This window comes from Delphinapterus leucas, chromosome 1 (assembly GCF_059928025.1).
Source record: "Delphinapterus leucas isolate spDelLeu-1000000601 "Yukka" chromosome 1, BTC_Dleu_Yukka2, whole genome shotgun sequence".
Taxonomy (NCBI): Eukaryota; Metazoa; Chordata; class Mammalia; order Artiodactyla; family Monodontidae; genus Delphinapterus; species Delphinapterus leucas.
In genome coordinates this window covers 96353331-96370260 of record NC_143129.1, presented here as the reverse complement: position 1 = coordinate 96370260, position 16930 = coordinate 96353331, and the positions used below count along the sequence as shown (strand labels likewise).

The 16930-nt window shown below is 36.9% G+C and overlaps 1 protein-coding gene across 1 annotated transcript; it reads left to right on the top strand.

Moving 5' to 3' along the window:
• The first annotated feature begins 753 nt into the window (after window positions 1-753).
• On the top strand, window positions 754-1940 carry NTNG1 (netrin G1). Its single transcript, XM_030759978.2, has one exon. The coding sequence runs from the start codon at window positions 858-860 to the stop codon at window positions 1488-1490; it is 633 nt and encodes a 210-aa protein (XP_030615838.2). The 5' UTR covers window positions 754-857; the 3' UTR covers window positions 1491-1940.
• Window positions 1941-16930: the final 14990 nt, after the last annotated feature.

Here is a 16930-nt window from a genome sequence, read left to right as displayed (position 1 = left end):
TGTGTGAGGGAAAATAATAATAATGGCTAACATCCACAGAGAGCTGACTGCGGGCCAGCACAGAGTAATACATCAAGTGGCAGTGATTCTCTGCAAAAACCTTCTAATTAAGTACTGGATTTTCCTGTCCTGATAAGTCGGAGCACACCCCCACCCAAAGTCTTTCCTGAGCAATCCCCTTGCCTCTAGCTAATAGGATGGCAGATGTTGGGACCAAGCCCCAGAGCCTGTAGTGTACCACATTTTAATGATTTGTGGTGAACAAAGTAAATGCTTTAAAAGCAAGCTTTATGAAGCAGGGACCCAGTTAAGTATGATGGATTTGAGGTGAAGCAAAAAGAAGCTGGAGGTCATATGGGGGTATTGTTTCCCAAACAGGACACAGGTGTCTACGGTTCATTGCTAATTCTAAAGCTTTACTTGAAAAATGACTTCTTAAAAAATTGTGCTCTTGAGGAATGTCCTTGAGGCATGGAGGAATTTCCTTGCTTTTCTATAACATCTTTCTAAAAGGATGCGGAGGTATTGAGCTGTTAGACAGTTGCTCAGTGTCTTTGTGCTTCTGAGATCACATTATGGGTCTAACACATATGGGATAAATAAACTGTTTTCATTTCTTAAAGACCATGGGAGGAAATAAGACAAGAAAATTACCATATTGCCTCTTTTTTTTTAAAGCTATTAAAGAGGAGAATCCAGTTAAGGCAAATAAAAATGATTACTGCAAACAGGTTGTTGTTGGTTTTTTTTCTTTTTCTCCTAGCCTCCCACTCAGCAACAGCAATATGGCAAGACTTGTGTCAAACCAGTGTTTTGATGCACCCTCTTTTGTTCTTCTTCCATAGGGCAACCCCTACATGTGCAATAATGAGTGTGATGCAAGTACCCCGGAGCTGGCACATCCACCTGAGCTGATGTTTGATTTTGAAGGAAGACATCCCTCTACATTTTGGCAGTCTGCTACTTGGAAAGAGTATCCCAAGCCTCTCCAGGTTAACATCACTCTGTCTTGGAGCAAAACTATTGAGCTCACAGACAACATAGTTATTACCTTTGAATCGGGGCGTCCAGACCAAATGATCCTGGAGAAATCTCTTGATTATGGACGAACATGGCAGCCCTATCAGTATTATGCCACAGACTGCTTGGATGCTTTTCACATGGATCCTAAATCCGTGAAGGATTTATCACAGCATACGGTCTTAGAAATCATTTGCACCGAAGAGTACTCCACAGGGTATATGACCAACAGCAAAATAATCCACTTTGAAATCAAAGATAGGTTCGCGTTTTTTGCCGGACCTTGGCTACGCAATATGGCTTCCCTCTACGGACAACTGGATACAACCAAGAAACTCAGAGATTTCTTTACTGTCACAGACCTGAGGATAAGGCTTTTGAGACCTGCCGTTGGGGAAATATTTGTAGACGAGCTACACTTGGCACGCTACTTCTACGCCATCTCAGACATAAAGGTTCATGGAAGGTAAGAAAACAACTGTCTGACTTGAATGAGAATGGGTGTGTCCAAAGAAAAGGCCAGTTTGCTGCTCCTGCAGCTGTAGAGTGACATTTGTCCCTTTCTACTGTACCATTTTCTCAGGAACGCCAGCCTAGAGGTAGGTTCTGAGGCGTTTGAGACCCTTCTAACTCAGCAGTAATTGGTGATCCCAGAGTTGCTATCACTGAACCTGAACCTGGCAGGTTTTCTTAGAATTTAAACCAGAGGCCAAAAAAAAGCATCTTACTTGAGAACAAGGAACTCCCTAGGTCAGGGGGTGGTTTAAGTCTTTAAGGTAACGAAGCCAGGGGAACAAAGCCAGCTGCTCTGTAAAAGGGACTGAAAAACAAAAAATACAAGAGAGAGTTTCAGCATGGTTCAACTCTCTGTTTATGTTTTGTTATATCGTACCAAAAAAGTTCCAGAAATGAAAGTTATGTCTCTTTACATTTATTAAATCAGAACCGACAGCATTTAGGAAATACACTGCATTTATTAATGAGGGGCAAGCTCTACTTTTCAGGTTCTTGGATGTTATTATCTTAAAAGGATATACTATCGTTTAAAATATGAACCTGACTCAGGCTACCTTCATTTTGTCAGTCAGTTACAGATGCACCAGAGTTCAAATGCATTAATGCTCCCAGTCAGGCATATCTTTGTTTTGATAATATACCAGAGACACAATTGAGCAAGTTTCCAAGGATTTTGAAGACATTTAAATGAAAAACTTGAATAATGAGAACGAGGACCACCAACACAGAGATTCTCAACCAGATTTTTAAGTGTGGTTGCTACCAGAATAGCCATCTGACAGGAGTGGAGTATAGAGCACATTGAGAAAAAAAAAAAAAAAAGGAAATGTGAAGCAAAGCAATAATCATTCTAAAAATGCCAAGAGAGCTTTAAATCAAAATATATGAGGATAAGAATATAAACAGTACATACATCATGTAGGTTTAGTTAATCATAAAAGCTAAACAAATAAGTCCAGATTCATTGATTACTGGCTTCCAGTAATCCCTTAGGGCAGCTTAGTCCTCAGAGACTGGAGAAGTGTTGAGACTCCCTGGGCTTTCAGAGGGTTGTCTCAAACCACCTTTAATAATGGTGCTGGTACACTTGTGCACTAGAAGGAAGAAGTGGCCACTGCTGTTAGGTGAGAGCCAGAGTGGGCACCACAGAATGGGGTGGTGGGCATGACCTCGGTAAGGTGGAGAAGGTTTCAGAATTTTACCTTATGGAATCTGACTTATGGAGAATAGCAGGAACTGATGGCCACCTACTCTCAGCTTTGCTCTGGCTTCATGTTTCTCATGGAGGAGTCAAGAATCTTTAGCTATGGAGCCTCTTTTAAAACTTTTAACCAAGGTTTGGTGAAGTTTGATGAAAATATCTTTAGAGCAAAATCATATTTCTGAGAGAAATATGCACTGGTTCAATATTGAGCTTGTGTGTTCTAGAGTTCATATACGGCCAGGGCATGACATGAGAGCAGTGTGGAGCTATGATGTTAAATATGAGTTTGTGATTTATAATAAAATGCAGCTATTGTACTCAAGAATATTTTAGCAAAAGATCAGCTTCCAGTATCTTATTCTTGGGAACATACAATATATAAAAACAGTTGATGTTGATATTATTAACAATAGCATACCACAACAAAGTAACAAGCATTCTGTTTATCTACAAGAATAAATGTCAAAATTAATAAGTTGAGATGTGAATTTGAATCCTAGTGTGATCTATATTGTTAGGTAGAATCATCTAGGTCAGCTTACTTTCAGTTTGAGAAATCCTTAAACTAAGCCAAAATCCTTATAGCCCAACTTCCCCTAAAACTCTCATTTTTCACTTATAAAAAAGGCAGTCTTGTGATGTTTTTTGGCTGGAAAATAAACATTGTTTGGGCTTATTTCTGTTATTAGATATTCATTTTTGTTTCCTCTGATTACTTAAGAGAGTGTAAAATACACTTTAAAGCTAAAAGCATTTTGGTGCATTCTCTATTGGAGTCGGACATACTGTCACTTAAAGGTGCCATGTTAGAAATGTAGAATCCCACCAGATTTATCATTTTTCTTTTATCCTTCATCCTAGTAGTATCCTTCAACTGTATTTCAATGGTTCTGAGGAGATTGGAGGAGCCCTCCTCCCTTCTCTGGGACTCACCTCCACTGTCTTTTCCTGTTCACCAGTCAACTGAAAGCTGGTGAGGAAGCAGCTGGGCAAAAGAGAAAGGTCCAATAGAGGTGAACCCCTTCCATAAGGTTCCACTCTGTCACCTCCAAACTCTGTCCAAATTCCTCAGGGCAAAACTGATGCTGGCATGTACTGTGCTAGGTACCAGATGGCTGGGGTATTTTTAGTCTTAAGGGAGGGACTAAAGAAGAAAGGCCTGATGGCTCGGGCATATCTCCAGCTTCTAAGTTATATAAGGAAGATGGAGCCACTAAGGGAACTGTTGAGCTATTGCCTGGTTCACAGCCCTTTCAGCAAAGAAGCTGATATACACTTGAAAATTTCAGTTGGGTTAAAATCCTGAGTCGTCTTTTTCCTACATAGTAAATAATCTATAGGAGGATTCAACATTAATTGATGATCTCTAAAAGAAGGTACTAAAATTTCTTTTCAAGCATATCATACATATAAACTTTCCAAAATATAACTGTCTTTGCTTCCCTCAACCCATGCCCTCTGCCATCCTTGATGTGATTGCAATATTTAACTTACTTTTACATGTCTGTGTCTGATCATTATAATGATATTTTTCTACCTGTCACTACACCACCACTCCCACCATGATGTGAGAATTGGCGTGAGTTATTTGGGGAAAGTGGCTAAATTTCCATAGAATAGTGGACACATAATACTACAAGTTTTTTTCACCTTGAAATATTAAGCTACGAAACAAAAACAATTGACTGTGAATTCCAATTTTCTACTTCCTGTGCACGTGTATATGGCCTTTATGTTTTATACTGACTTGCATTATTTGGTGTAAAACTAATGTTTTGATTGTTATTAAACTAATGTAGCATTTATGTTCTTTTTAGCATGTGACACATCTGATACCAATTTTATTGTTGACAACTATAATCACGTCATAAAAATTTTATGCCTCTTTTGCTACATACATATTTTGCTTCCGTTTACTCACTCTTATTGTGTATTTATTAAGATAATGGAGGAAAAAGAGGACATAAGGCCGTTGACAATCTCAGCAACTCCATGTTACTTACATTGTTCAATAAACCTAATAATCTTCATGGACTAATTCTGACTTATGGATGTCCTGCTTCAGTAACTCAGGGTGATTTTCTCTAGTGAATAATAGACGAGTGCAGTGTGCCAGTACCTTAATTAAAGAGTGGCTCTCTTAGTCTTGATCTCATTTTAATTTACAGGGTAATACTACAATAATATTACTAATGGAAGTTACATTAAAGGGCATCAAGTAGCATTAACTGTATTAAATTATGGTACTTGTGTTAATTAACTGCTGAAGCAAGATGGTTCTAATGGCCAAAAAGGTCATCTAATGCATAAATAAAATCTACCCAGACAAGGGGTGAGAGGAGAAATGAAGAGTAGATGTTTGTTCTGAATATCCTTTTATACAGACAGGGAGTTAAATGCACAGGGCTGTTAAATATAGATAATGTCCAAAATATTTTCTTAGTCACGCGATTGGAAGTTTTGACTTTTAAGTGTTTTGTTTCTGTTTAAACTTTCCAGATTCAAATTAATTGAAAAGTAAACATTATATTTGTCAGATACATAGATTTTATAGAATATAAAGTCAACATTATCGTTTCTTTGAGGTGAAGGGCTTCAAGGAAGCAATGCAATTTATCGTAATAATTGTTAAGTCTGAAAGACCAATGAACATTGGATAATATGCTCATTTATTTGTAAGATATACAGTCAGCAGTGTATCAAGGTACTGGTTTCAGACATAAGATAACAGAAATTTTTTTCAACCTCAAAAGATTTAGGACAGAATTGTAAAAACTTTTCTCAGTGATAGAAAACTCTAATGCACATCTCTATTACTTGCCTTGTTACACAATATTCCTAAACATAATTATCAATAATTTTTTCCCAGTAGTGTTTACTCATTTCTTGATCCATGCAGGGCCTACCCAAGCTCCCTATAGGCGGTTGGCTGTCAGTTACTATTTATAGAATTGACTTCGCCCTGATGCCTCCATTTATCTTTAAGAAAAGAGCCAGGGAGCACTAGCACAGAAGCTCCACTTCCACACACTTTTGGGTGCTTTCTTTGCTTCACTGCTGCCCCAGCTCAGAAGCACAGCCTCCCTGCCTAATCCCAGGACCTGGGAAGGTCCAGGGACAGAAATATTCTCTTTGGGTATCAGAAGTGAGAAAGGTCCCCTATACTCTCACCCTCAGAAGGAATCAGATATATTTATTTAAATGTCGCCGCCTTGGTATTTGCTCTAATTGGGACAAAGTGAGGTTGAAATTCACTTTCTTGAAGCAAGGCTTTCAAATGGTTAGTGCACAGACTTGTGATATTAGGTAAACAGGAACACCGGTGGAAGTTTAAAAGTAAAAAAACAGTTGGGCATTTTTCAAACTTTCTCAAATAATTTGGAAAACACATGTAATATGGAAGTGCTTTGCCAATTATAAAAGACTTACATTTATCCTGTAATTTCTCTTAGTCTTTTTCCTAGCTGCAATTTGGATAAATCCACCAAAATATTTACCCTTTGTCTCTCCTGTGAGAGGCGTCCTGCAGGGTGCTTTTGACACATTTTTGGCCTGTCATTTTTCCGTTCTTCCCAATTAGTCCTAAATACTGAGGTTGGGCTTTACTACTGCTTTTGTAACACCTTGCTTCTTTCTGTTACCCAAAAAGACTACCTCTGACCTGGGACAGGTGGTGGGCTAGACAGTGGCTATATGGAGATGCAGGAGGCATAGTCAGTGCCTTCAAGGAACTGATATCCAGAAGGGACCGAGACATGTAAACAAAAATGATGACAGCTTGGGTTAAATGCTTTTACTGTGTGAGTGTGTAAAGCGCCCTGGAAACAGAGCAGGAGATACTAACTTAATCTGGGAAGCCTCGCAGAAGCTTTGATGAGGATGACGTTTGCATGGTATCTGGAATATGTGCCTTAGAATGCCAAGCAGCCAGTGCAGAATGGATATTCTAGGTTACAAATTATGCTTTAAAACAGCACAGCATGTTGAGGAACTCCAAATAGTGAGGAATTGGTGGAGTGGACAAATCCTGAGAGATGCTCTTCCATCTTCTCCCTATGGATGTTTAGTATCTCCAAGAAGCCTTTAAGGATCCCTGCATCTTGGCCTCTGAGTTCCCAATGTCATAGGAAATCTAAGGTTATATGGGTTCTCATATAGCAATTAAATGTAGGTGGGAAACATTCTAAGGCAGTGGTGTTAAGAGGATAGTCCAGTGTGGCTGTATTAGCAAGGAAATACAGAGAGAGACAAGGAGAGCAGTACAATTGCTTAATTGTGGAGCAACCGTAACTCCAAGTCCTGTTGCTTAAGTGGAGAGTCTGTAAAAGCTCTCCAAATTCCACAAAAGCAATCAGAGCATAAGGGTTTAATATTTGCTTACAAAGTCAATAGGACTTGGCAACCAATCAGATTTCAAAGAAGGAAAGAGTTTAGTAGGGATCCAAGTGGGGAGTCCAGTAAAGGATTTGAAAATACTGCTCTGGTGTTCCAGAGAAAGATTTGCATTAGAAATGTAGGTTTGAAAATTATCACCTTACATGTGATGGTTGAAGTTTAGGGAATGGAAGACATTGATATGATAGGGTGTTTTCCCTTATAATTTTAAATGACTATGGTCATTTATAGAACATTTACAGACCTCTGTGGAATACTGTCATTTAAGAGGTAATTTTTGAAGCAAATTAAGAAAAACTCTGAGAAACAGAAGGAAATCAGAAGAGAGGAGAATGTGGTGATTCTAATAGCCCCTATTAATGTTTAAGTGGTAATCCTTTACATTTGTACAGCACTCAGGTTACAAGATTCTTGTTATACACCTTCTTTCCTTTAGTCCTTACAAGTAACTTGTGAGGCAGGTGCTGTTTAACCCCATTTTACAGATGAGAAACTGAAGACCAGAGAAGTTCCATGACTTTTTTTTTTAACATCCTACACATAATAAAGTGACAAAATCAGGTTGCTGATTACAAACTTCATGTTTTCTCTTTATTATGCTCTTGTAGCCACACTATCCTGAAGTGAGCTCAGTACATATAGCAGACTCAGAATATTCCCCAAAGACCCACTTAAATGGCAATAATGAACCAATAAGTCTTGTGGCTCAACCCTTCTTGGAATATTCTGGAAGGCACTTCTCCATGACTTTTGGCCCAGTACAGGTATCCCCATTTTGCTTTTACAAAAGACCTACATTAGTACCTGTTTTCGCTAACCAAAAGGAGTCTAAAGAGGATTTTCACCTTTATTTTAAAAGGAGAAAAGCAAAAATAGTGTTCAGCGATTGTTCTGCCCCAAGCCCCGTTAGAGGCAGCGTGCACCCTGAGCAGCCTGGTGAGAGCGGCACCGCCAGGCTCCTTGCCTGGGAACTACACTCAGCATCTCAGCATCAAGGCTCCATAGTTTGGAACTGTGTCTGTGAGCTTCTGTGCTCTTATCTCAACTTATTCTGTGCATCTGTTACCAAGATGTGTCCTAGGGTAATTGCTTCTTCGCTTTACACCATTTCAGCTTACGAAAGGTTTCATAGGAACTCCCTACTTTCAGATAGCGGAGGAAACCTGCATTTCATTGTACCAGATTGCAGTGTGTTTATCTGAACTCTAACTTCTTACTTCATTTTTAGCAACTTTATAATGTGTGATTGGGCTAATTTGTCATATTGTGTTCGGTTTTAACAAAATTAAGATAGTTGCTCATTTTCTGAGGGGGAAAATAAATAGATGAACTTAATTTTTTCCCATATTTTTCCATAGACCTTTAATACCTGCAACTACTTCCACTTAACGGGCATCATCAAACACTAAAACAAGCCACAAACATTAATGGATAAATTTGGAAATGGCCAACTACCTTAGTTTATTTTAAGAAAGTTTATCCTTCAGTTGAGAGCAATCAAATTTTCCTTTTAACTTCCATATATTAGTCCACATTCTTCCTTCTGGAACTATAGTGAATGTGTGCTACCTCTTTCATATAATAAAATTTCATAAATTTGCAGTCAAGGATTCTATCCCTCCAAGTCTTTTTTTTTTTTCCAAGTTAAATTTAACCATGCTATCAACCAAAAATTTTAATTCCTTCTTCTTTTTGACGGAAAATGAAATTCAATAAATAAGAGCATTCAGATGAAAAGCTTAGTAACCATAATTAAAAATAAAAAACAGGGCTTCCCTGGTGGCACAGTGGTTGAGAGTCCGCCTGCTGATGCAGGGGACGTGGGTTCGTGCCCCGGTCCAGGAAGATACCACATGCCGCGGAGCAGCTGGGCCCGTGAGCCATGGCCACTGAGCCTGCGCGTCCGGAGCCTGTGCTCCGCAACAGGAGAAGCCCGCATACCTCAAAATAAATAAATAAAAATAAATAAAAATAAAAAACAACATAGAGTATTGCTACTTAACTCCAGTGAAAATGCTTAAAATAAATATTTATGGTATGAACCCATGTTAAGAGGACAACAGAGTGCCATTCCAATTTGGGGCATATTTTTTAAATCCTTGAGGATTTCTTGAATTATAAAGAGAATATATGCATAAGCAGCTCATTTTCCTCTGAGGTTTATACCATTATAAGGAGAGAATGTATCTAATAATTTCTTCAGTTAAATTATGAACTTCCTTAGTGTGCAGAAAAGCAACCCAGTTTAGGAGCTTGTCTCTTTATCCTTAACTCCCCAGTGCCAGAGATTTTTTTTAAACTAATGGGTCAGTAAAGGAAAGATGTCTCCTTTTAAGAAACATAAGGATATTTAGGCAAAATACCACATAATAAAAAAGTGAGATAATTTTCTCCCTCACTTAATTTATCATTTTTAGAGGAAGTTATGTTATGGATACATCCGTATGCCCAAACAATGGGAAATAGGGATACACTCAGCTTTTCCATCCACCTTCAGGACCCATGTTTTTTATTCTAATTCAGTGGTTGTCATCTTTGGAAGGTCTTCTTGTTTTATTGTCACTAGGTTCAAAGGTATTTCCTGACACAGTAGGAGTTCATGGCCATTGGTCAATATTGAATGTAAGAGTTTTTGTGGATCTATGTGATCAGTGGTTCAGTAGAGACACTCTTTCCATTCATTCTCCAAATACAAGAACAAAAGTGTTAAGGTCCTAGCTTTTATCTTAGTAATTTGATTGTGTGGATAGATATATTGATTTCATAACAATATAAATATATACTCCAATTCATTAAGCCACATTTAGAATAAAAAATGTTAGTGTAACCAGAATTAACTGCACTGCATATAAATTCATGTTTGCTATTTCTGCCTCCTTTTTATAGGTAAGAAAACTGTATCTAAACAAGATCAACAATCAGTGGCAAAGAGGAGATAGAATTTTTTTGCTTTTCTATTTTTATAAAAAATTTTTTTTACAATTTTAAACGTTACTTTCCATTTACAGTTATTAAAAAATATTGGTATATTCCCCATGTTGTACAATACATCCTTGAGCCTATCTTGCATCCAATAGTTTATACCTCCCCCTCCCCCACCCCTATATTGCCCTTACCCCCCACTGGTAACCACTAGTTTGTTCTCTATATCTGTGAGTCTGCTTCCTTTTTGTTTTATTCACTAGATTGTTGTATATTTTAGATTCCACATATAAGTGATATCATACACTATTTGTCTTTCTCTGTCTGACTTCACTTCGCCTAATGCTCTCCAAATCCATCCATGTTGCTGCAAATGGCAAAATTTCATTCTTTTTTATGCCCTAGTAGTATTCAATTGTATGTATATACCACACCTTCTTTATCCATTCATCTGTGGATGAACACTTAGGTTGCTTTCATATCTTGGCAATTGTAAATAATGCTGCTATGAACATTGGATTACATGTATCTTTTCAAATTAGTGTTTTGGGGTTTTTTTAGATATTTACTTAGGAGTGGGATTGCTGGGTCATAAGGTAGTTCTAGTTTTAGTTTTTTGAGAAACCTCAATATTGTTTTCCACAGTGACTGCACCAAGTTACACTCCCACCAGCAGTATACAAGAGTTCTCTTTTCCCCACATCCTTGCCAACATTTGTTATTTGTGTTCTTTTTAATGATAGCCATTCTGACAGGTATGAGGTGATACCTCATTGTGGTCTTGATTTACATTCCCCTGATGATTAGCAATGCTGAACACCTTTTCATGTGCCTGTTGGCCATCTACCTTTCCTCTTTGGAAAAATGTCTATTCAGTTCTGTTTGTTTTTTTGATGTTGAGTTGTATAAGCAGTTTATATATGTCAGATATTAATTCCTATTGGTCATATCATTTGCAGATGTTTTCTCCTATTCAGTAGTTTGCCTTTTCATTTTGTCAATGGTTTTCTTTGCTGTGCAAAAGCCTTTAAGTTTAATTAGGTCCTATTTGTTGTTGTTGTTTCTCCTATTTTCTTTACTTTAGGAGAAGGATCCAAAAAGATATTGCTGTGATTTATGTCAAAGAGTGTTCTGCCTATGTTTTCCTCTAGGAGTTTTATAGTATCCAGTCTTACATTTAGGTCTTTAATCCATTTGTGCTTATTTTTGTATATAGTGTTAGAGAATGCCTAGAGACAAATGAAAACAAAAACACAGTGATCCAAAACCTATGGGATGCAGCAAAAGCAGTTCTAAGAGGGGAGTTTATAGCAATACAAGCTTACTTCAGGAGACAAGATATCAAATAAAGAACCTAACCTTACACCTAAAGGAACTAGAGAAAGAAGAACAAACAAAACCTAAAGTTAGTAGAAGGAAAGAAATCATAAAGATCAAAGAAGAAATAAGTGAAATAGAGACTGAAAGAAAACAATAGAAAAGATCAATGTAACTAAAAGCTGGTTCTTTGAAAAGATAAACAAAATTGATAAACCTTTAGACAGACTCATTGAGAGAAAAAAAAAAGGGAGAGGGCCCAAATCAATAAAATCATAAATGAAAAAGGAGAAGTTACAACTGACACCATAAAAATACAAAGGATCATAAGAGACTACTATGAACAACTATAGGCCAAAAAATGGACAACCTAAAAGAAGTGGACAAATTCTTGGAAAGGTACAATCTCCCAAGACTGAGCCAGGAAAAAATAGAAAATATGAACAAATCCATTACCAGTAATGTAATTGAATCAGTAATTTTAAAATTCCCAACAAACAGAAGTCCAGGACCAGATGGCTTCATAGGTGAATTCTACCAAACTCTTTAGAGAAGAGTTAACACCTAACCTTTTGAGACTATTCCAAAAAATTGCACAAGAAGGAACACTTCTGAACTCATTCTTTGAGGCCACCATCACCCTGATACCAAAATCAGACAAAGATACTACAAAAAAAGAAAATTATAGGCCAATATCACAGATGAGCATAGATGCAAAAATCCTCAACAAAATACTAGCAAGCCAAACCCAACAATACATTAAGGATCATACACCATGATCAAGTGGGATTTATTCCAGGCAGGGATGCAAGGATTTTTCAATATCCATAAATCAATCAGTGTGATATACTATATTAACAAATTGAAGAATAAAAACTATATGATCTTCTCAATAGAAAAAGCTGTTACTAAAATTCAACATCCATTTGTGATAAATACCTCCAGAAAGTGGGCATAGAGGGAACCTACCTCAATGTAATAAAGGCCATATATGATAAACCCACAGCTAACATCATACTCAATGGTGAAAAGCTGAAAACATTTCCTCTATGATCTGGAACGAGGCAAGGATGCCCACTCTCACCACTTTTATTCAACATAGTTTTGGAAGTCCTAGCCACAGCAATAAGAGAAGAAAAAGAAGTGAAAGGAATCCAAATTGGAAAGGAAGAAGTAAAATTGTCACTGTTTGCAGATGACATGATACTATACATAGAAAATCCTAAAAATGCCACCAGAAAACCACTAGAACTCATCAATGAATTTTGTAAAGTTGAAGGATACAAAATTAATATACAGAAATCTGTTGCATTTCTATACACTAAAAATGAAATATCAGAAACAGAAATTAAAGAAACAGTCCCATTTACCATTGAATCAAAAATTATAAAATACCTAGGAATAAACCTACCTAAGGAGGCAAAAGACCTGTACTCCAAAAACTATAAGATGCTGATGAAAGAAATTGAAGACAACACAGACAGATGGAAAAATATACCGTGTTCTTGGATTGGAAGAATCAGTATTGTTAAAGTGACCATACTACCCAAGGCAATCTACAGATTCAATGCAATCCCTATCAAAATACCAATGGCATTTTTCACAGAAAAATTTGAAATTACTTATGTTTTGGCAAATTAGTTCATTTCTGAACCTCCACTTGAAAAAAAATTGGAAGAACGAATAGCCTAGATTTAAAATGTGTGATGTAAGTGTCTCACAAATATCATTGGTCCAAAGATCCCAATCCAGAATATTATGTAATTGGGATAACTACTGTGTCAGCTCTTTCTTGCTTTGTGACTGGTGCCTAAGACAACGGATAATGTGCTAGGAATGTATTGATAGGACACAGGACAAAACATTAGGATCTCAAAATCATTTTTTGTCTTATTTTAGAAGGAAACATTGGCTAGGAGTCAAGAGGTTCTAGCTCTAGCTGTGCTAATAACTCTGTGAGCTCAGAGCAAATCTCAACCAGTGTAAGCAGAATCTTCTCATCTTCAAAATGAGAGTGTTATACTTGATTTGTGTTTCTCAGAATTACTCTTCAAATAATGGCTGTAATGGTCAAAGACTTTGGAAATGTTGTTTGCAATATTTCCTTCTAGGAGAATCACAATATATATTAGCATATTAAAGGCCCTGAGATGTCCTACAGTAAAGGAATGTTTCCATTTTATTTAACCAGATCCTCCCAAACACTTAGTCAAAAAAAACCCTATATTAGCACCCCAAAGAATTAGTGTTAATGGAACTCAGGTAGGGTAACAAGGTCTCTTCAGTCTCCAGCATCGTTGGACTCTTCATATGATATAAGGAAATAAATGAAAACATAGTGTGTGTGTGTTTGAACTATTTGCAGTGCTAAGAACAGCAAAGGTATTTGATATTTCACAGCAAGGTCTAATTTTAGCTATCATCCTTCGATATCATTGCTATGTTAAGAGAAAAAATGAGACTATCTTAGTGAAAGGCTAGCTTTGATGGGGAGTACCTTTGTTTTTTACTGTTGCTCTTATTTTTTGAACATTGGAGAGTACTGTGTATCTTTAAGAATTATAGGAAATTCACTATTCTATTGGAATAGATAGGGATATTTTTGTTTTGTTTTTAAGCTAGAGAAATTTGTGATGGAAGAGTCAGCAAAGATGTAAAAAAATGAAATGCCAAGTGGTACAATCTGGTGCATTTTAGAGATAAATAGAGATGCTGGAGGATTTCTCTTCCTCTCAGATGTAGCTCCTCAAACTCTAAGTACAGCAATAAACTAAAATCATGTGTATAAAGGAAAATAAGATTAACTAATACTTAATGTATTATTTTTACTTTCTTTCCTTTGCTCTGGAAGATATTCTTGAAACCACAGGCTGATTTTAGTTAAATATGGGTCTCCTTCCTTCTACTCCTGAGGAGTGTTAATGAATAACAACTGAAAGCCCAGTAAAACTAAAATAGTATACGGCTAAGGGTTATCATCTTGTCTAGGAATTGTGTGGCTGCCCTGGCTGCTTTTACTCATTTGATCCTGCTAGAATATCAGGGAAGCAAAGCTGTTACAACATATTGGTAGCATACATGTGTACTTATAGATCCTCCAGTGCTACTTAGGTCAGGGGTAGGGTGGACCAAGAGATGATGGGATGGGGGAGTCTAAGAGGTCAGCAGTTTGGCAGGTTGGGAGGAGACAGCCTCATGAACTCCTGTACTGGAATTAAATATACAGTGTGTATGCCAAACAGAGAGTCATAGCACTGCAAAATCATTTGTTTTAAAACTGAAAAAAGAAACCATGAAAATAATGTAACTCCCTCTTTTTCAGATGTGAAACAAAATGGTTAAATGAATTAACCAAGGATGATATTGTTGAATAACCAAAATTTAGATCCAGATAGAACTTGTGTTTTACTCACTGATCTGCCCTCAGTGCCTATAACTGGGCATGGCACATAGTAAGCATTCAGTAAATACTTGGTGAGGGAATGAGTGAATGGGTGTGGAATACCCTTTTGAGCATCAAGCAAACCAACCATTCTAAGGATCTGTACTCTTCCCATTAAGCATCCTGTGGCCATCTTTGTGTATTCCTTACATAAAACTGCAAGGGAATTGGGGCTAAGCACAATATTTTTGGTAATGCTACTTTATCCAAAATACTAAAATTGCAAAGCTTCAATCTTCAACCAATTGTCCAAAGTAAGAGAATAAAACTTATCTACCTCAGATATCAGAGTAATGTATGTATTCAGGATAATATCACCCTACATATTTTCTTCTATTATTTGTCTGATTGGTGTTTTTAAGAGCAGAAAAACTCTTGGTTCCTTTCCTGGTTGAGGACAAGTCTGTGAAAAAAATTGGACTCTTCTGCCCAATAAATATTTAGTAAGATGACCATATGTCCCAAAGTTGCCTTCAATTGATATTTGTCGCCTGGGTTCAATAACCAAGGAGTTTAAAAATGTATAAAAACCATCATACAATTTGTAAATGAAGCCTTTAAATATTGTTAAGGTCAGGGTTGAGATTGCAGAGAATTTGAGCTGAGAAGGCATGGAAACAGGCTGTGACCTTTTGTGAACATACGTCTTTATTAAAATAATTCAAGTTCATTATACACTCTTAAGTAGCAAAATAAGATTAAAATTATTAATAGTAAAAGGCTAATTATGAGAACAAAGGAGAGAGAATGAAAGAACATAATGTATGGCAAGCCCACAGTGGTGGAATTGTGGGTAATATTTATTTGTGTCTTTCTATATTTTTCACATTTCATTCATTGAACATGTCATCAGAATAAAATCAGTTTTAAAAATAATGTTAAAATTCAGCAAATTTGCAGGATACAACATCAACACACAGAAAGAAGTTGTGTTTTTATACACTAACAATGAACAATTCTAAAAGGAAATTAAAAAAACAATCTCATTTACAATACTATCAAAAGAATAAAATACTTAGGAGCAAACGTAACCAAGAAGGCAAAGGACTTGTACACTAAAAACTACAAAACATTGTTGAAAGAAATTGAAGACATGTATAAATGAAAAGCAGTCTCATGTTCATGGCTTGAAAGCTGTTAAGATGTCAATACTACTTTAAGTCAATACTACTTAAAGCAATCTGTACAGTCCATGCAATCTCTGTCAAAATCTCAATGACAGTTTTTATAGAAACAGAAAAATCCATCCTAAAAATTCATGTGGAATCCCAAGAGACCCCAAATAACCAAAGCAGTCTTGAAAAAGAATAAAGTTGGAAGTCTTACACTTTTTGATTTCAGAACTTACTACAAAGCTACAATAATCAAAGCAGTGTAGTACTGGCATAAAGATAGACATATAGAGCAATAGAATAGAACAAAGAGTACAAAAATAAACCTCACATATATAATCAAATGATTTTTGACAAGGGTTCCAATCCCATTCAAAGGGGAAAGGACAGTCTTTTCAACAACTGGTATTGAGAGAGCTAGATCTTCCTGAATTGGGGATAGAAACTTACCCAGGCAAGCACCTAAGAGGCCAAGGTAGGGAGGTTCTCCTCTCTGATGATGCCTCACTTCCCCAATTCAGGATTTCCAGGTAGTTCTAAGCACCTCCCAAAACTACACCAAGGGCTCTCCTTTTGATAATGGCCAGGCATTTCACATCATGCTAACTCTCCTTAAAATAATGACTACAAACTCCAGACTAAATGTAAAAGCAATTATTTGAAGGCCCTAGAGAGTGACAAGAGACAGGCTGATATTGGAGGGGAGTCAATGCTTGGAAGAAAGGAGAGGTATTGGGTGAGTTTCCCTTTATTCTGCTTTTCCCCAAGGGCAGGCCTCAGTCTATGCAATGCATGATGGGGAAAAGGAGGTGCAGTTAAAACTCAGATGGAAAATCTTCTTATCTTATCGACTTGAACAACAAGTGGACAGGATGAGGCAACCACAGCAATTAAAATGTCAAGAGAGAAATATGAAAAGGAGAGAGTCAGAGAGGGGGGAACCCTAAATACTATGCATAAACTCTACCTAAATCTCTGGCTGATCCCAGAATCATTAATGTG

What these genes read in the sequence shown, in the direction of transcription:
- NTNG1 (XM_030759978.2), top strand. Translation starts at nt 858, where the DNA reads ATGTGCAATAATGAGTGTGATGCAAGTACCCCGGAGCTGGCACATCCA.